We start from the raw sequence: 25493 nt of genomic DNA on the forward strand, positions 1-25493 counted from the left end.
TCCAGGCCACCGACCACCACAGACCCATAACAATGCTCCGACGAATACCGATAAGCATTCTTTAAAGCAGAAAAGAAAGTAAAAGAAACGGCACGAAAAGAAAAAGAGCGCCAACTCTATTCCCTCCCCGTTGTAACCTATCCGCCAGCTTGCTGTATTTCTGATAAGAGCCTACATTTCGAGCTTCTTCTTTCTTTGACTTCTACTTCTCTCTCCCTCATTCTGTCTCTGTTGCGCCGGGCATATGGTAATTCACATTCTTCTTTTGGGTGAGCTTCAAAGTGACTTTTTGGCCGTCGTTTAAAAGCAATTTCCATTTCGCAGTAAAACGCATTAAAAAAAAAAAAAAAAAAAAAGCAAAACAAGGAGGAAAAGAAAGAGCTAGAAGTAGCAGGCGGTAGAGGGAAATAGCTAGAGCGAAGAATTGCTAGAAGTAGAAGCAGCGAGAGAGAGAGATAAAGAGGGAGAGACAGAAGGAGACAGCGGGTGGGCCGACGACGAGCAAACAATTTGTAAATCTGGAACTCAGCCAATTAATTAATTATGAACAATTTTGATAAACCGAAATGACGGACAAACATTGCTGCTGATCGCCGACGGGGGGAAAAGATGTACAGAAGTAAAAGTAGGGGAAGGGGAAGAGAGAATTGTCACCGCCCACGCGTGACCATCCCATCCGTCCATGGACGACGAATGTCCAATGACTTTTGGTATGCAAAATATTTTTTTGACACGAGCTATTATTCCATCAAAGACATTTACTGACGAGGCAGTAGCTGCTGTCCCCCCCTCTTTGCTTCCCCCACTCCCACCCTGCTCCTCTTTGGGCCTTAATGTCAGAGGAGCAACGACAACAAAATTCTGGGCTATTTCCATTTTGCATTGAAGACAAAATCCCATTTTCTGCTGGGAGGCCCAGAGAGGCCTAGCAACCAACAAAAAAAAAACCACAAAAACAATAAGTGGCAGCGGTAGAAATTAGTATGTTGACTATGGGATACCCTTTAACGCATATTTCTGTTGAAATTCTGTAAGCAATCTTTGAAATTAAAACCCAATAAAAAAAAAAAGAAAGAGTTCAAAACAGTAGAAGAACAAAACAGATTCTGGAAGTGGTCACCAGATAGATAAATCATAGCTGTGGTAGCATGTGGCACTAATAACGCAGCATGCCCCTTGCTCTCTACGCGCACAGGGTACTCGAAAATTGCATGCTAAGTTTAGCCTTTTGTTTTGGCACGCCATTGAGCGGCATTTTCAGCGGCAGCCACTGCCACTGACGCTGCCGTTGCTGCCGCCAAATGTTATTCACCTCGTCGCAATATTACGTATACGCAGCGTAGGCCAAAGCCGAGGCGCAACAGCGACTTGTTGAGACGACTTTTCGACTTTGGGCCGCCGCAGCAGCCATCAGCCAACAGCTTAACGCGGCTCATTATGCAGGCGGTTTGCTAAGCGCCATGCACCATTTGTCTATGTCTCTGCCACAGACAGAGTGGCCTGCACACAAGCCTAACTTACAACTTAATGGTGGGACTAATTCCTTGGAAATGGAAATCGAGGGAGTTAGATGGAAGGAAAGATTAGGGGCATGGGAAAGTTATTTACAGCTTAAATAGAATGAAACGAAAGCTTTTCCCCAAGTAAACACCAAAAATTTGCAAATAGCTAAAAATATTAAAAATCCTTCAAAATGTCCTTCTTAATATTTTTATAGATGATTTTGATGCTTTATTTGGAATAATCCCAGAATCAAAGTCTCTTTCAGTAGCTCCTAATACCCGAAACATTTAAAAAGAAGAGTTCGTACAATTGATTATCCCACAAAAGCAAAACAGATTCTCTTGCTATAACCCATAAATAATGAATATATTCAAAGACATTCTTTGGCACACATTGACCTATCCTATCCCTCCCTATTGTGGCATATTCAACCAAAAAATGTATGTATGCATAATACAATCGTAAGACGCTCTAAAATAGACGAAACGACCAAGCGCTTGAGTTCAATAAATTACAAATTTGAATTAGCGCCACGCCACGAGAGATAGAAGTGCAAAAAAATATAATCTACATAAACCATATGAATATACAAGCAAAGAATATATATACTTAAACATACATACATATGTATAAACGTATCTATAGAATCTCAAAATCTATATATCTTGAGGCATTTGCTCTCTATCTCTCTCTCTGTCTCTGCGCTGAAAAAAGCCTTCAAATACATTTTTCTTTTGACTTTACTTTTTGTACGAAAAGTTCTCATATATCGTCAGTGGGATAGTTTTTGCCAAATCGTTGTACAGCGACTTCTGCCTGCCTCAATGGCCTATTTGCGATTCTCAGATTCTGGTCAGTGGAATCATTTCCTTCATTTCTGTTTTAGGTGGCCGCCAGGTGGAGAGACCCAGAAGACATCTGGCATGGCATGGAAAAGTTGAAACACAAACGATTACAAAATTTCGAATAAACAAACGATGCGAAAGCACACACACCCACACAAATGAAACAAATATCAAATCGATTTCCTAATTTCGGATTCTTCAATTGTATTAAATTTTTGGATACTTTTTTATTTGGCTTTTTGATGAAAAAAGCTCTTTCAGAATACTAGCACTAGGATGACATCGATTCCTCGTTCCGATAAGGTGGAGGTGGGCATCATTTCTGCTTCTGTTTGGTGTCGCTTGGGCCACTTAGTGGTGCAACGTCCGACTAAGTATAGGCCTCGAAAATTTCCTTCTGATCGAATCTGCGGATCACCGTCAACAAATGTTCCATTATCACATGTTTAGATATTCAATATTCAATATTTGTTTATAGATTAGGCGACGAGAACTTGTTTCGCTTTTGGACAAACTGCAATTGGTTTTTATTATCTGGGGCATGAGTAATTTGTTTCTATACGAAAGTAATCGTTAGCTATATGTATATGTATGTATCTTATCTTGTCTAATGTTTATTTTTTACCCAAGATTGCAGCCTCAAGTGTGAAAACTTTTAACTGATAATACCGCTGGTACAGTGTACACTTTCCCCTAATGCAGTTTTCTGTTACCTCTATCAAATATTTATTTAAGATTCTGAATTATTTGCATTTGGACTAGAATTATACTGGATTTGTTCTATTTGTTCTTTCAAATATCGTAAAGTAAATCCCACATCACTCATGGTGTGTCATTCTTAATGAATAATGTATCCCTTCGCTTAAGGTAAATTTCTATTAAGAATCTACGTCATTCGCACAAGTGGATTAAAAAAAAAACAAAAAATTTTCATATTCAACTAAATGGGAAAACATTGAAATCCATTGGTCCAGCTGCTGGTCTGGTCAAAAATAAAACTATTCCTGGGCGCATGTCGTCATGATTTTTGGCAAAAATAATAGTATTTTCTTATAGTTTTCATTTCGTTTACATTTGTTTATGCGTTCGTGTATTTTTATCTGTATCTGTAGCAGAAAATATATAATAATCGGAATATAGAGAGAGAGAGGGAGAGATCTTTTGTTGGGTTTTGTAACACAGAAATGGCACACATTCTGTGGCTTGTGGCTGCTGCTGCTGTTCTATTGCTTGAAATGGTATTATGCAATGCAAACAGTATAGTAAGATACACAGAGATGTACAGGCGGCAATCCCCGAGAGCAGGCACTTCCACTGCGGACATCAATAACAAAATTGTATCTTTTTTGTATCATTTTTGATCAGTCGCAAAGATTTTAGCCAACCAGGCATTCAGGCAGGCATTCGACGAGAATCGTTTGTTATTTTTTGGGTGTAAAACATGAAACGAGAAATAAATCAAATCAAGTGTAGCCGACCGACCGACCGCTACAACCATTTATATACAAATCCATAAGATACAGATACAGAGAGAAATAGAAATACAGAAATACAAAACTAAAACTATCATCTTCCACTCTATATACACACGCGCTGTTAATTCTTGAGAGGATATTTCATGTGTATCTGTATCTGTAGCTATCTCCGTTTGAACAGTGCGTTTCCACAGCTGTCTGTCCCATCAGAAGCGTCCGTCTATCTGTCTGTCTGTCGTCCGAGAACCGGGCCAAGGTTAGAAAACACGTCAGTAAAGCGCGTTAGCCGCCGACAGACACAATAAACCGCATAAAAATCAACCCCAAACCAAAAACCTCAAACATCTATCTTTGAAATATATATTTTATTTTTTTTTTTAGGAAAACTCACGCAGCTTTTCCCCCGCCTCTACCCACCCCACAGGATCTCTAGATCTCGATCTGGTCATCGATTCATAGATCACGATCGTCATGTCAACGGATCAACGATTGTTATGATTATTATGCATTCATTTAGCTGCTGAAATCTATGGCTCAATTTGAGGGGAATCTTGACAGAATAATTTCTTAATTTATGCGCTGGACACAGTCCCCTCTATCTCTCCCCCCCTCACTGACCGCTCTCTATAGAAATATGTAGAATCAATTGCTAATTGGCAGGATGAAAATCACGATAATTAAACATATTTCAAATGGCAAGCTCAAGGCGATGTTGGAGACAGTGGAAAAAGCTTAAGGTGATTTTCAAAGAATGTTTCACAGCTGGACATGTGTTTATTATTCATTTAACTATTTCTGGAATCCTACAAATATGTAGATTCTTTTCACACTGATAAAATATACATATGTAGATTGTTGGCGGTGCACCCACGTATTTCCAAAATATTTTTTTCTAATTATAATTTTAGACCATGAAAATTAAGAAAAATTCATGCAAAAGAAACCTTGCATTATTCCTTGAACTATCCTTATATACATCAGATATATCTGAACACTCGTAAACATGTGTAATTTTATGGCCATTTCTTTTTGATAATTTTCCCAAATTGAACGCAGAGCGTAGCGCCGTTTTTGTAGGCCAAAATTAAAATCAAAATCAACCAAAAACACGGCTGATGGTCACTGCTCGCCATCACTCTCCTCCACAGCCTATATCTTTCATTCCATCAGTCATCATCATTTAGACATGGTCTAAGGTGCATGACAGTGTGCACAGTGTTACCCATATCCACTCAAATCTACATATATTTATATGGCACATAAGAAAATACTTGGAATGCACATCTACTAGTAAATAACTCTACAGATATTTATGTTAGCTTGTACTTTCTTTTCGCATTGCAATTTTATGTTAGCCTATTGTCAATTACATACATCATGTCTTTGATATGTTTCGGTTAAAGCCCATGTACGCACCATAGTTGAGGAATTTCAATTTTTACTTTAAATATTGGTTTGATTATAACTGAGTCGAAATTAATTTCGTTAGAATATAAATAGGACTCAATACAGGAAACAAATTAATCCCCAGGAGAGGCACAAAACAGCCACGGGAAACGGTTTTCTTAATTCAGTGATGAAAACAAAAGGACAATCAAGGCATATCAATAAACCTGATAGATGTGCATTGAAATTGATGATAACTGTCCAAAAAGTGTAAATGCCATTTATCACAGACATGAAACCACTGTGCCACACACCTCTGCTGATCCAACTGCAGCTCGTGTCGACCGGCGTCTGCCATTGAAAATGTGGTGCAGGTGCCAGGTGGTGTGGTGCTTTCGGAGGTGGTGGCTGTTTGCCTGTTGCCTAGTTTGTTGCCTGTCAAAGCTTATGAATGAACGAAGGCACAAAGGCACATACATACTAGATATGTACATATGAATGTGAAAATTGCGTGGCCCTTTAGAAGAGTAAGGAAAAACTGTCCAACAGTGGGGGAGTAAAGGAGGGTGTGGACTGTTCGGAGAGAGAGAGATAGAGAGAGCGAGACTTACAAATGATGGGATAATTATTATAATAAATGCAATCGTGAAATTCTGTTTCTGTTTTGCGGTTTAGCAAAACCCACAAGTGGAGAAGCCGGATCAGGTAATTCAAAACGTTGCACTGTTCTAACCTCCTTCCCACCTTCCTACTTCTACTTCAATTGCTATTATTATCATTTTTTAGTTGTAATTACAGTGTACCTCCTCCCTTCCCCAACGCACCCAACGAACCCCACGAATAATGATCCCCGTTGTTTGTGGAAATTAGCATCTGGTTAACAAGTGCGCCGTCGCGGTTAAACGGTGAAAATCTACGACTGACTCTCGCGGGAAACAGTCACTGCCACTGCCACAGGCATGGGCACTTGGAGGCGCAGCATAATTAAAATCAATTATCCACAGAATTGGAGCAGACGTTGAGTGCTAAATGTGTGTGGACGGACAAGCGGGATAATCATGCAAGATGACAAACAGCAGATCTCGAGAGAGAGATATGCATATATACATACATATGTAGTAAGATACAGAGCTTTGGTTAAGCTTCTAATGATAGTATTTCTTTGGAAAAGGGGAATATTAGTAAACAGATATATAGTTATTGGGTCTTTCAGTATTTTTTTTAAAGTTTGATCCAGAATTGACTGACTGTATCCAGTCAGTCCATTGTCCATTATCCCATCCATTACGGGGAAAAGTATAACAGTTCCTCTAAATTCCCCTAAAATTCAAGGGAATAAACACTTGATCAAATGAAATATCAAAGGTTTCCCGTATAAATTCATTCTTAACCATTATCTTTAGTATGTATTTTGCTGGCCAAGAATAAATCCCGACACAAATGAGCGAAAATGTGAAAATGATTTTGCGAAAAATCATTTTGTTTTTCCTTTCAATATTTAAACTCGCTTTCATGTGTGTTGTGCGATCCGATGCGATGCCAGAGAGAGGTATTGTATATTTTCTTGGGATTTAAAAATAGAAAATTTTGAGTATTTTCTTATTTAATGCCCGTTGCTCGTGCCGTTTGCTGTTCGTTTTTGTTATTGTTGCTGCCGTTGGGGTTTTTGGGTATTCATTCGACTTGTAAATCGTCGGCTTGCATTAGGAATTTATGTATTTGTTGTATTGGTTAATGTTTTAGTGCTTGTTGCGGCGGCTGCTTGGCAGTGTTGAAACCATAGAGAGAGCACGAAATACGCAACAATAACTACAACTAGAGAATGGCACTGCACAGTGGGGCAAAGCTGTATGGAAACCGTTTAAGGATTCATTGATATTTGACCTTGTAAAAATTTCTTGGTAGACTTATTGAGATTCAAGACATTTCGCTTAAATTTATCGACTTTAAATCGAGCAAAATTATATATAAAAAAAAAGATATTTCCCCTTCAAATAATTTGACCACTGGGACAGGCCACACCACCCACTGTGCAACGTCAGAGGTGCAGTTGGATGCAAAAGTTTCGAAATGCCAGCACCCTGCAGCCACACCCCACACACCCCATCGGGTGGTGATCGCGTGATTGTAGCCGTTTTGCAGGCAACTGATGTAATTCAGGGATTCGATTGGAGCTAAAGACGCACCTGATGCAAGGCCGTGAGGCCATCCACATTGGCAGTATTAATGTCGGCGCCCTGGTCGAGCAGATGGATCACCTCGTCCTTGTCGCCAGAGAGGCAGGCCGCAAGGAAGACACAGCCGGAGCTGAATTTGATGCTGCGACCGTTCTCGGCGCGGGGCGTGGGCGCAGCCCGGTTGGTGTCCGACTCCTCCCAGCGCTTTAGCTGCTCGGCCCGCTTCATCATGGCCGAGTTGTTGCGCGCGTCCAGGGTGGACATGATGCGGCTGGGGGCTGGCTGGCTGTGTTGGACGGACTCCGAGACGTGTTCCAATAGGGATTATTCGGTGTATTGATGATTATTTGCGGTTTTCTTGAGTACTTTTTTCACTGGTAATTTGTGTGTTTTTTTGTATGCACTATTTATAGGAAAAATGCTTCACACTTTCGATTTTTGATCTTTACACTTTACTGTTTCTTTCCGCTCCTCCCGCTTTTCTTTTGCAGATTATTGTTTTTCTATTTTCCACTCGATTCGTGTATCACAGTGTGTGTGTGTGCGGTGTATTTTCTCTCTGCTTTATCAGCGAATGGAGAGAGAGATGATGGCAAACTTCTTGGCGTTTCTTTTTATCGTGCTTCTTTCCCACTCCACTGCACACACACTCGCTCTCTCTCTCTTTCTATCACACACACTCAGGCGCGTTCTATCACACACACGACGACACAACACATGCAGTTGGTGTAGTTGCCTGCTCGCTCGCTCTGGCTTACAGTTTGTTGCATTTATCACGCACCTTTTTGTGGAATTTGCTTTAAAACATACTTTCTTGCCATTCTAATGCTGCGAAAGACAGACAATAAGAGGAGTAAGAATGGAATATAAACACAAATGAACAACCGTTTTGCCTCCTTTTTTCACTTTGTTTATCATTCGCGGGCGCTCTCTCCCGCTCTCATACTCGCTCAACTACACACACATGCACATGGATAGGGCCTGCATGCAACACTGCCGTATTTTCAGCATGGCTGTGTGAGTGTGTTACCAATTTGACATAAATTCAACAGCCGCGACGCTGACGTCGCGGGTAAATAGAACGAAAGATGGAAGCCGCTCTTTTTTTCACTCACGCAAATTTTTCTTCAAAATTTATATAATTTTTAGTTGCACTGCACAGAAAAACACTCTTCGTTTTGCGTGTAATTATGTAAAGGCATTTTTACAGCTCCCCACTCCACCGCACAGCAGCATTCACTCACAGGCACTAGCACTCACACACACACAAACGTACGCACGTAGAGAAAAATGGATTGCAGTAGAAACTTTTCACACACCAAAAAACGACAAACGCAGGGCACGCACCTTTTCCCTGTTTGCAGCGGGTCACTTTTTGGGGGTTAATATGGTCGATCGGGCTTATTGGCTGGCGGACGCTATGCTTGCGCGCTTTATTTGTGCGGTGCACAAGTATTTCACTTTATTTTGCATATTTTCGCTCAAAAATTCGTCCGCACGAAACTCTTAGCGCTGTGTGACCGCGGATTTATCTTTAAAAGATACCGCCTGACCCTCGGAAATATACCGAAATATACCTTGTCAATATCAAAATATACCGTAAAAAAGTTTTGCCGTCTTAATACTGGGGCCATACCTTGCCATGACCCAGTCGAAAGAGAGCACTCAAAACGCTCTCCGAACTCATTTCTGCGTTTAAATTGTGAGCCACTATCGATAGTATCGATATTTTACTGCTAGCCTCTACTATCGACGGTTTTGAGACTATCATGATAGTATCGAGCTACAGTCGTTGCGCTTTTGATATGTTTGGATTGGCTGCTATAAAATACGAAGACAAATTTGTTAACAAATCGACAGATGGCATCTAATTTTTACAATGGACAAGTTCCTAAAAGGTTTCAATAGTTTCTTAATTATTATTTGAGCCCGATACTATTACGATAGTATCCATTGTTTTTTTTCCAAAACATTCAACGTTGATATTCCGTTTAATATTACTAGCTAGTTGGCCCTCTCAGCCTTAAACAAATCATTTTATCCGATAGATACATAAATTTTCTACAAGATTTGCAAGTTTTCAAGAGTCCTTTTTATTGGTTATTTACATATTAAGGTTCAAGCAAAACCAACATAAAACGAATGTGACGTCGTTTTTGTGGCTTTGTTGTTGCTGCGGGCTGTTGCTACGGTTCCCGTAAGATACACGTTGCTCACACCACGAAAAGGAGGGAAAAGTCACCACGTAAACGCTCTTTCACCTCGGAAAAGAGAGAAAATGTTGAAAAAACACCACGAATTGAGAGCGAAAAATGTCAGTATTTCTTGTGCGCTAAATGAGTTTGGCGGTCATTTTCAAAAGTATACATACAGTTGTGTTCAATGAAATAGTAGTGCCGCACCTCATCACTTTCAAAACCCTTTTTGAGATATTTCTAGTCTTTCATATTGAACAAGTGATACCTTTACGGAAAGCCTGGAATGTAAGCATTAAAAACCCCATTACATTTGCTTTCTATCTTCTTGTTATTTATGACTTTAGACAACTACCCATGATATCTGCTGTTCAATGAAATATGTAGTAGTGCTGGGTTAAAATAATTTTTAAAAATGAAAAAAAAAGCAAATTAATTTAAATAAGTCACCCGTAAGCTCAATTTGGTTATTGAATAATTTGATGAAAGAAAGTTTTGGACATAGCGGTACTTTTGATTTTGAAGCGTTGAAGAAATCATTGCTCCGTCCAGAAGAGGAGACCTAAGAGTTAGACTAAAAACTTAAGGCAGGAGGTATAATGGGATTGAAAACTAAGTTGTATGCACTCTCAATATTGTATTTATTCCAATTAACTAAAAGAAGTAGACTGGAAATCGATTTTGTATGCGAAAAACTTTTTTTTTAGAGGATGGTCGGCGATTTCGAAGGCAAGACCAAGCCTTTAATATCCTCAAAAATTATGAAAAAAATGTTAAATCGCTCTGTCAGTGATGTGACAGTTCTTAGACGGTCTATTATACATTATTTGAATGCAAGAAGTCCCAGAAAGTATACATATGTATATATGGAAAAAAATATATATATCACTTGATTTGTTTTGTGGAGTGTGACTGGAACCATATGCTCCGCTCTATTTAATCAGGTTAGTAACCAGTAAATATCAACAAAAAAAAACAATTTTTAACAATCAAAACATTCAAAACTATCCATGACTTAACTATCAATCGTTTAACAGCTTTAATACCCTGTATGTCCACAGAATAATACCGTAATATAACAAACAAATACTATACTATATACCATAAAGATACCTTGAAATCAATTTCGACTTAATCTACCCAATTGCATTCAAATCTGGTTAATGTGATGTCGAAATTGGGTGTAAGTCCTATTTTTTGGGTGTGTGCTTATATAGGTAAACATTTTGAATATAGAAACACAATTATGATTCAGAGTGGCCACACAAAACGAAAAAATACCACACCAGAATCAAATTTATGACATCTGGCAGCTCTTGTGCCAGGGCTGAAGGAATATATTTGAAACGTTTTATAAACGTTTTTCGTTTTTAAACAATGAAATTTCATTAATTTCTTCATTTCCCTGAAATCGGAATTTCTCCGCGAAATGGAATTTGATTTTTATTAACAGCCAAATATGTAGAACCACCCTACCCATAGCTCATAGAGATTATGTGATAAAGAGAGGGGCGTGTTGAGAGAGAGCACTCTCATAGAACCCACCCCCCGAAAAAAATTGCGCAGTGCTTTGTCGCGCAACACTATTTTACTAGAAAGCAAAGCAAAAAACAAATGAAAAAAATAACAAATATAAACATACCTGTGGGAAAGTGGGTTAGACGGGGCTATAGAATAGTTTTGCCATAGTCGCAGCGTGACAAGCAAACCTACCGGTCGGTCTTAGTAAACGTTCCGTTCCGATACAAAGTTCTATCAAAAGACAAACATTTTTAAGTGCAGTGCAAATTATCTTATCTGATTTGTTGCAAAAGTATAGAGTCGTACAACCCGCTCTACCAACCCTCTCCATTATTTTTATTAAAAAATAATCAAAAATTCAGAGTACAAGCAACTCGCAAAATTACTTCCAATGATATTTTGTTAGGATTATTTGATGAAAATGTCTTTGGTGAGTCTTAAATTCAAATAATGTAAGAAATTATAATCTATAGGGAGGGTCTGTTGCACTTTCTGGGGGGGTCGGAGTGCGGGTCATTCACACATCGAATTTTTACTGATGCTTCCCATAAATGGGGTCCCCGAGGTTAGGGTTTTCCAAAGAACTTTCAACGATTCTCTTCATTCATGTCATGCATACTCCACTCATTTTCCCACTAGCATTTTCCAGGCATTTCGAAGTCGTGTGCAATCTCGAATGCTCTCTTCCACCCCCTAGACCCAGACCCAGACCCAGCTCAACCTCACAACCCCTTCACTACCCTATGGATACATTATATACAGCCATCCTGCTCTGACACATTTGCTCCTAGGGAGATTATCACACATTTTAGATTGTTTTTCCGTGCTTTTATATTTCCCCATGATGCTGACGTTGCAGCGCATTTCATTCATGACGAAACCAACGACCCATGCCTCCCATTCCACCCACACCCACGCCTAGAACTTGCTTCACTAGAATATTCCTATTTTTAATTACCGCTCAATGCCATTTCCATTTACAGCCTGATGCGTAGGTTTCTAAGATTGATTGTTTTTTGACTATATAATCAGCTGCTTACCTCATTCCTACTTTAGTTTGAACAACTAAACCCACTTTGGTGGAACTGCAAAGCAGGGTATATTTCTAGGAAAGGTACAGCCCATAAGTTCTTCAGTTCCAATCTTAAAGCAAAAATTGCAGCAGTTGTATCGTCTTATCTGCATTATCCTATCCTTAATGACCGCTTCGGCAAGTGTTTTAAGACATGTCTGGATTGCAAGCTACAAATAATCATTTCGAAATCACTTGAAAAAAAAAATACAAAAGCACATTTCGTTTGGTTGACGTTGCCAGTTGGCGCCGGCTATAAAATTAAAACAGGAAAGATAAAACCTATTTACAGAACACAGAACACGAGAAACAGCAGAAAACACTTGTGCTGCTGTTAGTATGTACATATGTATGTACATACGTACGTAACTAAATAAATGTGTCATTAAGTTTTACTACGAATTTGTCATATGTATGTACGTGTATAGAAAGGCACTTCCGACACTTGGCTTTTGATTAGTTTTATCAATGAATCGCCTAGTCTAGTAATAGTGTATGTTCTTAGAGCCTACGCACATACAATAAAACCTTTCTATTGTGGACATTTATTTGGGGAAAACACTCAAAGAATAAATACATACAAAATATGATGCATTCTCACACTCAGACTACTTAAAGGTGTTAAGGGATTGCCATCTACAATATTGGGTAGAATATACATACATACATATGTACTTACTTAACCCTTAACTGCAAAGCCCCACTGCGAGAGAGAAAGACAGTACGCCAGGCGGGAGAGTTAGATATTCTACATTCTGGCTGTTAAAATCCAAAATATCACTCAAAACGCCACTTCAACAGATGTTCTTCTTTATCTGTGGGCAAAACAGATCAGTGCTCCAGGCAGGCAGATTGGGACTTGTTTAATGCATCCCTAGTCGCCTGTCGGTGGCCTCAAGTCTACGAAAGACAAAGGATCTCCTGTCCCGAGCAGTGGCAGTGGCAGCTGCCAGCTGGCAACGTCATGTGCCGCGAGATCCTTTCACTGAAAGCAGACACAATAAGGACACAGACAAGGGGCTGCCGGTCTGAGCAGATGTTAGCTACGTTTTTCGAGGATCAGATCGGTTTGTATTGGCTTGCAGCTGCCGGCACACGTCGGCAATTCCCTATCCTATTCACTTCTTAGCCCTGATTGAGGCAGGTATGTGCACTCAGGCAGTCAGCGGTGCAGAAGGAGCAGGGGTAGCGCAGATGTTGTAATAGGCAATCTAATCGAGAATCGGAGTCGTGCCCAACTTGTTGTTATGACACCTTTTGCCAATTTCCGATCGCTGCGCAAAAGAGTAGAATGCAAAAATATAGAAAAAACCAAACCGGTTACGGCTCTCTGCATTTGGCTGTCAATTAATAGCATAGCCACAAACTTAGCAACAAACAACCGAAACAATTATATATAAATAGTGACCAAGGGGTAAAATCGAATGCCGAAGTTTGTACACTCTTTGCCCGTCAAGAGGATTTCTGCATTGCTAGAGTTATTGATTAATCTGAGGGAAGTAAGTTTTTCCCAGTCCTTGAGACTGCTGAGATATGTAGAGTAATAGTATCAGTATCAATCCGATTCTTGGGCATAAAATGTAAGGTATTATTTTCAATGCGTTACACAATGTTTTATTATAGTTATAGTACCCTCTACATCGGTAATTTAATACATACTCAAATATGTATGCTGTGAGATCTGCTTGGGTGTGTATGGGTGAGTAATCTTTTACAATAAATAGCAACAACAAGAACAAGGCGAGTGCAACAACTTTAAAAGGCCTTGCAAGGCCGTTTGGCTTGAGCCAGGGATTTACAGCTGAAACTTGTCCAACAACTGCATTCGCAGGGGGGGTCTCAAGACTCAAAACTGTGTGTGTGTGTGTATATGTGGTCAGCAAAATGATCTTTCGGAACTGAACAAAAAACAGCCAAGAAAAACTGCATTTTGCCATTTCTATCCACAAATAGAATTTACATCTACGCCGGATTTCGGTTGAACTGTTGACTCCGCCTCCGACTTGGTCTCTCTTCCAGAAGAGACCTGTCAAAGTCGTCTAGACTTTTGCTGCATTTATAGGCATATTTTTCAAATGCGTCGCGACATCTTCTTGGTAAATTTAGCCGGATTTATTTATAAAATCATAAAAGTTCATCGCGTCTGCGGCTCGTAGGCGCACTATTCGAATGTCGCGTGCTGTCACCAGTCTTATTTCCATATATGATTCAACCGGGCAATCTTTTTGTATCCCCGCCAGTCCCAAGTATATCGATGAACGTGCTGGTATTTCCTTTGAAATTGTTAACTACGATCGATGCCGTCAGCCTGCCAGATATGGCCACAGTGCCATATCATGGGTTTCTAATTAAAAATAACACATTTCTATAAATATAGTAGGTACCATAGATTAAACACACTTTTTAGTACGTTTGCTCTACAGTACAATACAATTGTTCCAGGAATGTACAACGGGAAAGTTCGATTTCTTTTAATAATATGTAGAACAAAGAGAATGCAAAATCTATATAAATCGATCAATCTTTAAAGTCCGTAGTAAACATATAATAAATATTCCCTGTTACGCGTATCTTCAGATACGTCAAGTATTTGCGACCAAAGGTGTTGCGGTTTTTATAAGGGGACTCTCAGATAGATGGGCAAATCAGCTGATAAAATTCCTATATATGTAAAGTACATATGTATAAGAAAGCAAAGCTATGCCATAAACATTTCACAAATTATCAATAAAAGATTCTTTAAGTCAATAGCCGAACCTTTTAATAGTGAACAGTTTTCGATTAATCTTTAAAGATTAAAAAACTATCTTTTAAGTGGATATTTTCATTGTGAAAAGATAGTAAGATTTCTTTGGTTCTACCTTCCCACGGTTTATAGTCCCCACAAACAGACGATACCTTTATCAGTATTGAAGTATAGCAACAAAGATCATTGGGGGCTCTCGCCTACAATGTCAGAGGAATCTATTCGCTTGTAAATACTATTATTTATTTTAATCTTTCAATATGTACTATGGGAGGAATGAAAGATAAGGGATAAGGGAAAATATTTGTGGTTTTGAGATCTGAACTCGGTTCAGGGGCAGTCAAAACTATCTTCTCTTTTCATGTCCTACTTTATTTTGCCCCAGAATGTTCGTGATAAGCGGTGATCTGTTTCAGTTTCGGGATCAGAGTTTTTGAATATTAATCAAAAGAATAAAATATTTACCCCGTAAGAAATAAAGCAAAGATAAAGTTAATTATTCGATTTTACTCGAGTCCTGCTGCACCTGGTAGCAACTACGGAAATACTCTGTTTTCCATTTGTAGTTTAGGCCTGGCTTTAAGATATTCACGTACTGTTGTGATAAGAGACTTCCCTGAATTTTCAGCTGTCGAATAAAAACAACAAAAGGCCAGACAGGCTAAAGCGGGATAGCGAGGCAGAGAAAGAGAGAGAGAGTCAGAGAAAAGGTGAGGGTCGGAGTGAAACAGGCGCATACAAAAAAAACCGCAGCTGCTGTCGACGCACTCGTATCTCCATCCCGCCCAGACAGAGGAGCAGGCGTCTGCCTCTGGAATGGAAGCTACCGGAGGAATTGTTTGTGGGCAGAGCCGGGTGAATGCAGCAGCGATGGTGCATTGACACGCGCCGCGTCCAACAGCAGTGCCCGGCGCATGCCCTGGCAGGAGCTCAAAAAAATCAATGATCCTGGCGGCTCCAATGGGCTCTGGCTAGTGGGAAAAGGATAGCCGTAGTGCTGGTTCAGGCGGTTGTACGGTACGTCTTGCGTACTAATACTAGCCGTAGTAGAGGGTTGTACAAACCTGCGCCAACACGGTGATGGATGCAGTTCATCACGGTCCAGTCCCATCCGGGGGTGGAGGGGAGGTTTCCATGTCCATATGTACTTTTGACGAATATATCAAATGCGAAGCGAATGTCCAAATGCAAATCATTATATATTAATTGTTTTCTAGCATTAAATTTGGGTTTATTACACATATGAAGGTTTTCCCAATTTACAGCTGACAGAGTATAAATGCACTGGTACTCAAAATCTCACACTCCATCCTTCTCGCACTTTATGAGTGCAGACAGGGAATACTAACAACAAGGTATGGTTATAATACTCTCTTGACGCTACATCATAAGACAAATCTTATGCTCACTCCGATGAACATACCTTCTCATTAGGCTACCCTGCGTTCATAGCTGTTGTCGTCTCGTTCTTACACGTCGAAATGAAACAAAACAGCTCGGCTCGGCTCGGCTCGGCTCGTTCGTTGCTTTCATTCGATAAAAAACACTCGAATGAAAAACATGGATTTTTGAGCGCGTTCGACGTTGATATAAACTTATGCATTTAATCATAGAATAACAAATAATAAGTACAAAAACTAAAGTATTTCTCGGACTCCATTGTGATAGTTGGCATTGAAATTGTTGACAAAAACGGAACTAAAAGAAAAGAGCGTGTACGTGTCAAAGTGTTCGTTGTGTGTTCCCGCTTATTTAGTTCAGGAGAAAATCAATATAACTGTGAAAACAGCGCTGTAGCTGTTTTCTGTGACGTCGAATCTCACAGCAAAAGGGAAATCACTAGGGGAAACTTGAGTTTTTCAACAAAAAGAGAAAAATTGTCAAGGTGAGCTGCAGTTGTGTATCTTTAGTGTATTTTAACCGAATTTAACCCCAAAAAATGCACTCGAAACGTGACATCAGATGCCCAAAAGCTAAATTAAATTTTCGTGTATTTGCTTGTACGTTCCACACATACACACACCCGAGGAAAAAACCACACACTCGCACACCACCAAACGGCTATCGTAAAAATGTAGTCCATATGACAAAATTGTCGAATGTAATTTGGTGTGTTTAGGAAAAGGTCAAATATGTAAATGCAGATATTGCTAATTAAATATAGTCGAAGAACAGTATAAATGAATAAACAAACATCAGGTTAAATTTTAAGTCAAAGAAGATGCTGAAAGCGTATGTTTAATTTTTGTCGGGTGGCCGCAAATGTTTTTGTGTTCGTCTCGTACTCGACACAACCGCAGCGAGCGACTGTTTCATAAAAAGATGGCGACCGTAGAGTTGGTAAATGCTTGCGATATTGTCTCACTGAATTTTGTTTACAAAATTACCCACTTTTGTTTACCGTCAGGGCTCGGCAGATTTTTCTGATTGTGAAAATGTAAATATCAATGACACACGACTTTTGCACGGCTTTTCAACGATGCTGAAACAGAAACTTTCCACCATATGGTAACCCTATTTTGTACATACGACGGCCGCGCTTCGTCGCAACCCCCTTTTAAACAACAACATTCTCAATTCGGCAAAATGAGAGAATGCGAGTGGATGAGAGAAGGGAGGGGTGGGCACAATGCCACCAATTTTGTATTCATCCGAATTTTGGAATACGCAATACGCGGTTTTGTCTATATAATTAAACGATGACTACAGCCATGCAAAATATACCAGTTTGCTCCAAAAATTTAGCAGGCTAGAAGGTCACGCTATGACACACGATTCCGCAGAGAACTCCTCTCCGGTTTCCGTTCCAAGTTAATTGGAATTGTTTGTTTCTAATAGTAGTTTCTCATCATACACCCAGGAACAGATGTTTGTATGGAATGACTCGTCGCTGGGTACACACTTTATTTTTTTACAATATACGATTACACTATGTGTAATGCACTTCCCTTTACGCACACACACAAACACTCATGTCTCATAATCCGAGCCAAGCCCTGCGCCGTTCCACTCTTATCCGCTCTTTCCTTCTCTGTCACTCACCACCAAAGCATTAGCTTCTTTGTGTGGCACATCCGCTGTGAACGGAAGTGGTGCACTCATGCGTGCTCCGCTCTGCAGAAACAGAAGCAGAAGAGCAGCCCTAGTCCATCCATAAACCATGGCCAAAGACCGTGCCGTTGTTGTGCATTGTTGCCAGTGTGTTCACTATGCTTTTTTCTGTGCCTTTTATGCTTCATTGCTTTGAACTTTTGCGTTCATTTCTGAGAAGGCAACAAACACACAACAAAGAGAAAGTCAGTTGCTCAGCTTGAGCTTTGCTTGAGCCGAGTTCAATATTTTGCTCTGCCAACGTCTCGATGCAACTTTTTTCCATTACTGCCAGACTCCATTGCCATCGGCGCACCCGCATCTACACCCACACCTAATCCACAATACACCTACACAACGCTGGTGGTGGTCCCTATAATTTTTACTCCCACACTGCATCGAAGAAAGAACTAATATGGAGTGGATTTTCCACGCTTTTCAGCAATAAAACGATGCGACGTGCTTAATCAACAGCTCTCACGTATACGGGAAATGGTGGGAGTCGAATTTTCCCGAAATAGAACAGAACACAATGGGATGCAACTATTGTCTTTCATCTTATTTTCATTTGTTATCGCCAGCAGACGCGACGGCAATCAGCATGAATGGGAATGGACCAGGGCGGCCCTTGAAAGGGACACGGACGAATGGTAGGGAGCAGCATAAGATGAAGAAAATTACATTCTGGAATTCCCGGAATTTTCTGAGCTCTCCAGCTGAATCATCTCTTGCCGACCTTTGAGCCTCGCCTTGTCTCGCTCGCCCCCTCTCGTCTCGTCCGGCGTGAAAAACGACCTTTCAACCATTATTTCCACTAACGAGGCGCATTTAATGCGCTCTCGGGAATTTCCATGAGACCGTACCCACATACCAAGTCTCATAGATTGGATGCAAGGGAAGAGATGCGATGGATGCTGCCATGATAAAGGCGAGCACGACTTGACTTTGGGTTTGAGAAGAATTTTCTTTCTTTGGCTGGCTTTTCCTCTTCCCTATAAAAACGTTAGCGGTGTTGGCGGTGGCGGGCGGGGAGGTCTTTGAACTGAGCCGCCGTTAGTTTTTGGACAATCGATCAATGTTCAATAGGGTAGACCTTCAGTTAGACAGGGACGGCATGAGGCCGCTCTTAATGCATTCTGCAGCAGCGGCTCAGGAGCATTTATTATGATTACAATATTGCCCTTTGTTGGAAAGAGAAGAGAAGCCCGGAGCCTGGCCTGGGGTCCAGAGCCCAGCATCCCATCCCATATTTTATCGACAGCGTTGGCGACGTCGGCGGTCGTTTTGTGCGCTTCTCCTCCCCCTCCTCCTCCTCTTGTGCTGCATTTCTTGGAAGGCCACAGCATACACACAAACACACGCATTCGCATAAGAAGCAGAGGAATAAGGTGGAGTGGGAGAGAGAGAGATCATGCAAGAATGTTCTTTGTGTGTGCGTGTATGTTTGTTGATGCTTTATGATACCCTGCGAGAGAGCATTTTGATATTGACAAGATGTTTGCCACGCAGTGAAGAAAATACTTCTGACTCTTCTCTGGAAGAGTATCTAGAGAGTCGACCCTTGAAGGTAGCCTGCTCCTACTTTATTTATTTTTTGCTGCAGGGCCTCCTTGCTCTTTTCTCCTCTCTCCCTGAGATTTGAGCACGATGACGACTCATGCATGGGTCTCTGGTATCTTCTCTCTGTCTCTCTGACTACGTGTGTATTTGTCCTGCTCTGTTCCGTCTCATGTTGTTGTCGTATCTGGTATCACCGCATTCCAATCTCGAAGACAACAACAAAAAGAATGGTAAAGTGTTTATAATAGTTTCCCACAGTCTCGGCTTTGGCTCAGGGGCTCCCAAGGTACATACACAGTGAGACACAACACAACCTTTTCCATGGTTGAGCCTCTGCGGTTACCTTCACTTACAACAACAGGGAGAACGAGAACAAGTAAAAACTCCAATCACCCAGGCCCAAGCCCAAGCCCAGGCCCAGAGCTTGGACTGAGACACGGAGGTGTAAAGACAGAGACTGGCTTTGGTTTATTCCAATCAGAAAACTCGAAAAGCAGCTCCAACTTTAGCGTTTTTATGCGCCGGAGTTTGTAGAAAAGTTGCCCGACTGCATTCCATTCCATTGCGGGGCTGCCGCCTCGTTGTAGGTTTGGGCCTCTCTTCCTCCTCCTCCTCCTCCTCCTCCTCCTGGGTCTTGTCTTTTGAGCTCGTTTATTCTTCTGTTTGTTGCCTTGCCTCCTGGGCTGGCCTGGCCTTTGATTATGATTTTTCTATGTTGTTGTGTTGTGTGTTTCCACTTTGGTATTTCTTGGCTGGGATTTTCTGTTCCCATGCCATTCATGCGCCCAGGGAGGCCTTGTGTCAGTGTGCATTCGGTTGGTGCTGGGAGAAGGCGCTCTCCACGGGTCTATGTAAATCGATCTTGATTTGTAGTTGGTTCGGTCTGGATTGGTTTCATAAAGTTTAAAATCAAAAATAGTTGCAAAAGTCCGTTGCTCCAGCCCTGTATTTTCACGCCTGCCCTGGTAAGTTTGTGCACATATTAAATGAATGCAAATTCTCTGGCCTGGCATATGGCAGCAACACTGATTTGAACTTTTGCCTGAATTTCCTGGAAAAATAAAAAAAAAGCAAAAAGAGAAGCGAGAAATGCCAAAGCGCGTTTACATTACAATTGTTAATGGGCGGTGGGGGGCGGTGGTCTGGCATTCCACAATAACAAATAACAGCGTGGCGAGAGGCAGCTGTAATTGCAATACGGTCTGCACTTTGTACTGCACTTTGCCTTTGCCTGGCAAATACTCTGTTTGTAATTGAACAGAGACAGAGACAGCAGCAGCAGCAACTGCATCTCAAGCTCGCCATCTTTTGTTGCTCCACTTGAACAATGATGTGTGCAATCTCTGGATACTCTACAGAGCAGAGCAGCCAGGCAGTCGCGCAGTAGCCTCCAGCTTCCAGATCTCTGCACCGCTCCATCATTTCCCCTTCAGAGATCCCAAGAAGTCAGCATTTGTACATTTACAATTGCATTTGTTTTTGCGCCCTCAGCCCTCTCTCTCTCTCTCTATATCTATCTATCCTCCTCTCTCTTCTGGTGTATGTGTGAGTTTTCGTTGTTAGTTGTTTTTCCCATTGATGGTTTCTTTCGTCTGCACACCACAGTGCTGTCTCGCTCGCACTCTCTGGCCTGGCCATTGCATGGTTTATGCTGCGCTTTATGCTGGCAAACCCCATGCAGCCCAGATCCCCCCAAACCCCACTTCACTCTACAGCTCTACCGCACTCTACCGCAGAGTGCGCCGTCTCCATAGTGGTTTGACTGCATTCCATTAAAACTTTCTCACAGTCCGAGAGGCCTGCAGTGCATGGCACTACCAGCTAGCACCACCACCACCACCCCCTGGGTGCCCCACGAGGCACAATTGTTTGGCGGGTTTGGCTGGTTTGTGTAGCTGAAATTTGGACTTTGAACGGAGCGCATTCGTGCGATGCCCCAAGCCCCAAGCCGAGCGTCGTACTGAGTTGAGTGTGAATGTCGAAAAACGGCTTTACAATCTCTTTAAAGACCACCAAACATTGCAGTTTAAAGAAGTTTGCAGCAGACCTCCGGCTGCCGTTAATGATCGATCCATGGTATGGGGTAACGACTTTTCCATTCGCAATGGAATTGTTTTAGTTATGGCTACGATTAGATTACTTTATTCCGCCCAAGAGAGACATCACTGTATGTGCTTGCAGATCTGCGATAGTAGTATAGTCTTCCTGTTATTACTATAATTGCCAAGATAGTCACTACTGGGTTCGGTATCTGTGTTTTGTGTGGGCTGCTATCTCTCGATTAGCATATCCGCCTATGCAGCAGTGCCCCGTGTGCCGTGCCGTGACGCCTTTGTAAACAACTTGTTTTCAACTTCAACCATTATATGGGTGGTAGGTAGAGTGAGTCAGCCCCTGCGCGTGCTATCGCGCAGCTTCTAGGCGCCACTGCCACCCTGTTCAACCACCCACCCACCCATTCAGTCCGTCCGTCTGGAATCGCTTCGGCGCAGTGTTGTCACGGGCGGTTGTAACGTTGCGTACTCCACGCTTTGACGTATTTTTTGTCGCGATTTTTCCTACCCAAAAAGGGAAAACCACCCTGCAGATGGCGCTAAACGGTGGCGAGTGTGTGTGGGAGCGAGACGACTACTGTGTCGTCTGGGGTCTGGTCTGCCCTTAAGGGCTCTTAAGGTTCGTTGATGCTGCATCCATCTCCAGTTTCTTGAACTGCGTTTCAGCTTTAGCTTCCAGTTTTTCAGTTTTCCACATACACACAAGGCTCCCGCACTATAGAGCTCTTCTGTCTGTTGTAGTCTGCAAAAAAACAAAACATTCTGGAAGAATACTCAAAAGTACGTGGCATATAAAAATTTTTTGAGATTGCTAAATGGAAAGGTATTAATTAATCAAGTGATAAGGTTGATAGAGTGGTTTTTGAGCTGTACAAAAATCGGCTTCGCGATATGGAAATTGTTTTCGTTGGTTCCGATAGCGATAATAACATTTTGCCAAAAATCGAAATATTTTTTTTTAGGAGAGTGTTGTGAAATTGTGTCATTTAGTGCTTGTTATTGTACGGAAATGCTTCGGAATAAATGTCATAAAAGGTCAAAAGTGAAGCCTCCATTTGTGATTTCTACATTCCACAAAAATTGCTAGAAACAACCACTCACTGGGCAGGGCAGACAGAGACTCGTATAGTATGTTGTTGGCGCCGAATGGGCGCACACGCAGTGCGGCGCATCGCCTACACTGGTATCCTTATCTAGTTGATAGCCTATCTACTTTAACCGCAGCAAAGTGAACCGTAAACACACGTCCATGCAATATATATTTACCGTGATTCTTGTACGCTCTCTCATTACAGTTTCGAGCACAGCAGAGAGGAGTAATCGAAGGAGAAACAAAGGATCTGCTCCAACTACAAAAGAAACAACAACAACAAGAACAATCCAGCGTAGATAAGCGGAACAGCAAAAAGAGACCAAAATGGCAAATATATTAACCAATCCGAGGTACATGTTTGGACCGACTGCTGCACTCGAGTTGACAGCGGTTCTCGACCAGGTGGACAACAATACGAATGCGACGCAGCTGTTCAAGAACAACATCTATAATATCATGAACGAGTACAATCGGGAGGAGGCGCGCCTGAAAACCTTCGCCAATTGGCCTCTGGCGTGGCTCGACAAGAATCAGTTGGCCCGAACGGGCATGTTCTATACGAACGAGGACGATAAGGTCAAGTGCTATTTCTGCGAGGTGGAAATCGGGCGCTGGGATCTCGAGGATCAACCTGTACCTGAGCATCTGCGCTGGTCGCCCAACTGTCCGCTCCTGCGCCGTCGCACCACCAACAATGTGCCGCTAAACAGCGAGGCCCTCGAACGCATCCTGCCCCCCATCAGCTACGACATTTGCGGCGCCAACGATTCAACGGTGGAGCTGCGCGAGAGCGCCTATGCCGAAGGTCGCATACCCATGTCGCACATTACCCAGTCCACCGGCATGAATACCGGCGACTCCGCGCTGATGGGCTCCATTGCCACCTCGACGGCGGCCACCCAGGCCAACGGGGATGTCCAGCCGGAGACGTGTCGGAACGTAGCCAGCGGCAATTATTTTCCCGAGTATCCCGAATACGCCGTGGAGTCGGCGCGCCTGCGCACCTTCGAGGAATGGCCGCGCAACCTAAAGCAGAAGCCAATGCAGCTCGCCGAGGCGGGTTTCTTCTATACGGGCGTCGGCGACCGCGTCCGCTGTTTCAGTTGCGGCGGCGGTCTCAAGGACTGGGACGACAACGACGAGCCCTGGGAGCAGCACGCTCTCTGGCTCAGCCAGTGCCGCTTCGTCAAGCTGATGAAGGGGCAGCTCTACATCGACGCTGTGGGTGCCAAGCCGGAGCCAGTCGCAGAGAAAGAAGAGAGCACCACAGGCGCAGCCGAGACGCCCGCTACCACTTCCCCCACGACGACAACAACAACAGCAGCGACGGCGATCGTCGAGGCCCCTTCCGGCGATGTCGCCCCATCGGCGGCCACTCGCATATACGAGAAGATCGTGTCGGCCGCCAACCAGGAGGGCAGCACCAGCACGGCCGGAAGTGCGGCACCGGCGCCCAACGGTTCGCCGGTCATTCCCGAGGAGAAGCTCTGCAAGATCTGCTATGCCGCGGAGTACAACACGGCGTTTTTACCCTGCGGCCATGTGGTGGCCTGCGCCAAGTGCGCCTCGTCCGTGACCAAGTGCCCGCTCTGCCGGAAACCCTTCACCGATGTGATGCGTGTATATTTTTCTTAAGCCCCACAACCATTAGGCGGATCTCAAGTATTAATCAAAATTGTAACAAATTAATATCCGTTCAGAGTATGCAACGGCCAGCTGGAGGGGCACACGATGTGCATATCCTTCAGCTGGCCGTTGCCATCGCCACTGATATCGATACAATTTTGATTAGAGCTCGCAATGGTCCGCTAATGATCCAGGGCAAAACCGATATGAAAACCCTGAATGTAATAATAGATAAGAGTGCAGCCAATATATCCACGTATGCACCCATGCGCATATGTACGCGCATACAAGCGTGCGTTATTTATAATAAAACTAACATATTATGGAAAAGCAACCTGTTATTTTGTACTTACCCACACACTGCAGCTGGATGGCTGATTGAGTGATTGACAAATCAACTACAAAGGCACCGCTGTCTGATCGCTAGCACGACACGCCCCTGAACAAATCATCGGCAATGACGCAGCCTGCGGCTCTCGGGTGAGCTCACAGTTTGGGGGAAACTTTGCTCACGAGTTGAGGTTTTAGCATAAAATGGGTATCTAGATACAAATAAGACCCTTATAAGATTAGCATTATTTATAGTTTTTGAGGAGACATATGTAAGTTCTAGTTTCGACCTCTCATTATGCTGACAATCGGAATAATATTTCGGTACGAATTTCCAAATTCTTTGCAGGGTATTGCGAAAACGCTTCTGCTGCCCTGATGGAAATGGACCACAAACAAAGGGTAATAAGGCAAGTGGCAGGACGCTTTGTTGGATGGGCGGACGCATAAAGATTGTGTTATCAGTCATTGGCTTACATTGGCAGGCATTAATCAGCACACGCGCCCACACAAAAGTGCATTCAACTGCAATTGCAGACAGGAGGAGGAGGTCGAACTGAGAGTCAGAGAGTAGTGAAGTAGTGGAGAGCAAAACACATACATTCTCCACTTGATCGGATAATTTGCAACTAATTTTAATTAGTTTGTTGGCGGCAGGGAACATTCTGATGGGGCAGATCCGGTTTCGGCTTAGCCAAAGTGAGACATTTGCACTATTGCAGCAGGCGGGTAAGTGCGAGTGAGAGGGTCACATGGTTACTTGCTTCTTGTCCCTTGCATCACCTCGATGTGCATAATGGATAATGGAAATGCAATCATT

General features: G+C 42.4%; 2 protein-coding genes across 13 annotated transcripts in view; one reads left to right on the top strand and one right to left on the bottom strand.

Moving 5' to 3' along the window:
• The window catches only part of LOC111073116 (protein phosphatase 1 regulatory subunit 12A), a 32016-nt gene extending 23097 nt beyond the window's left edge, over positions 1 to 8919 (bottom strand). For 8 of the 10 annotated variants that reach the window (XM_041594166.1, XM_041594164.1, XM_041594165.1 and 5 more), the window contains exons 1-2: positions 8734 to 8919; positions 7396 to 8214 (exon numbers count right to left, since the gene is read on the bottom strand). In XM_041594166.1, the coding sequence (XP_041450100.1) occupies positions 7396 to 7650 (255 nt within the window). In that variant the 5' untranslated portion in view covers positions 7651 to 8214; positions 8734 to 8919. Of the gene's footprint in view, positions 1 to 7395; positions 8215 to 8501 lie in introns of all 10 variants that reach the window. The other 2 variants (XM_041594162.1, XM_041594163.1) reach the window with 2 other exon arrangements.
• Positions 8920 to 11276: 2357 nt separating this feature from the next.
• LOC111073191 (death-associated inhibitor of apoptosis 1) lies at positions 11277 to 24647 on the top strand. Of its 3 annotated transcripts, XR_002607675.2 has the most exons (3): positions 16448 to 16805; positions 22920 to 24409; positions 24470 to 24647. XR_002607675.2 is itself a non-coding variant. In XM_022365396.2 (2 exons), the coding sequence occupies exon 2, from the start codon at positions 23042 to 23044 to the stop codon at positions 24350 to 24352; it is 1311 nt and encodes a 436-aa protein (XP_022221088.2). In that variant the 5' UTR covers positions 11277 to 11532; positions 22920 to 23041; the 3' UTR covers positions 24353 to 24647. The 3 variants fall into 3 exon arrangements, 2 of the variants coding, with proteins under 2 accessions (XP_022221088.2, XP_022221089.2); XM_022365396.2 differs by lacking the exon at positions 16448 to 16805 and adding an exon at positions 11277 to 11532 and having other exon boundaries at positions 22920 to 24647; XM_022365397.2 differs by lacking the exon at positions 16448 to 16805 and adding an exon at positions 20427 to 20535 and having other exon boundaries at positions 22920 to 24647.
• The last annotated feature ends 846 nt before the right edge of the window (positions 24648 to 25493 follow it).

The sequence above is a fragment of the Drosophila obscura genome, unplaced genomic scaffold (genome assembly GCF_018151105.1).
Source record: "Drosophila obscura isolate BZ-5 IFL unplaced genomic scaffold, ASM1815110v1 contig_208, whole genome shotgun sequence".
Lineage (NCBI taxonomy): Eukaryota > Metazoa > Arthropoda > Insecta > Diptera > Drosophilidae > Drosophila > Drosophila obscura.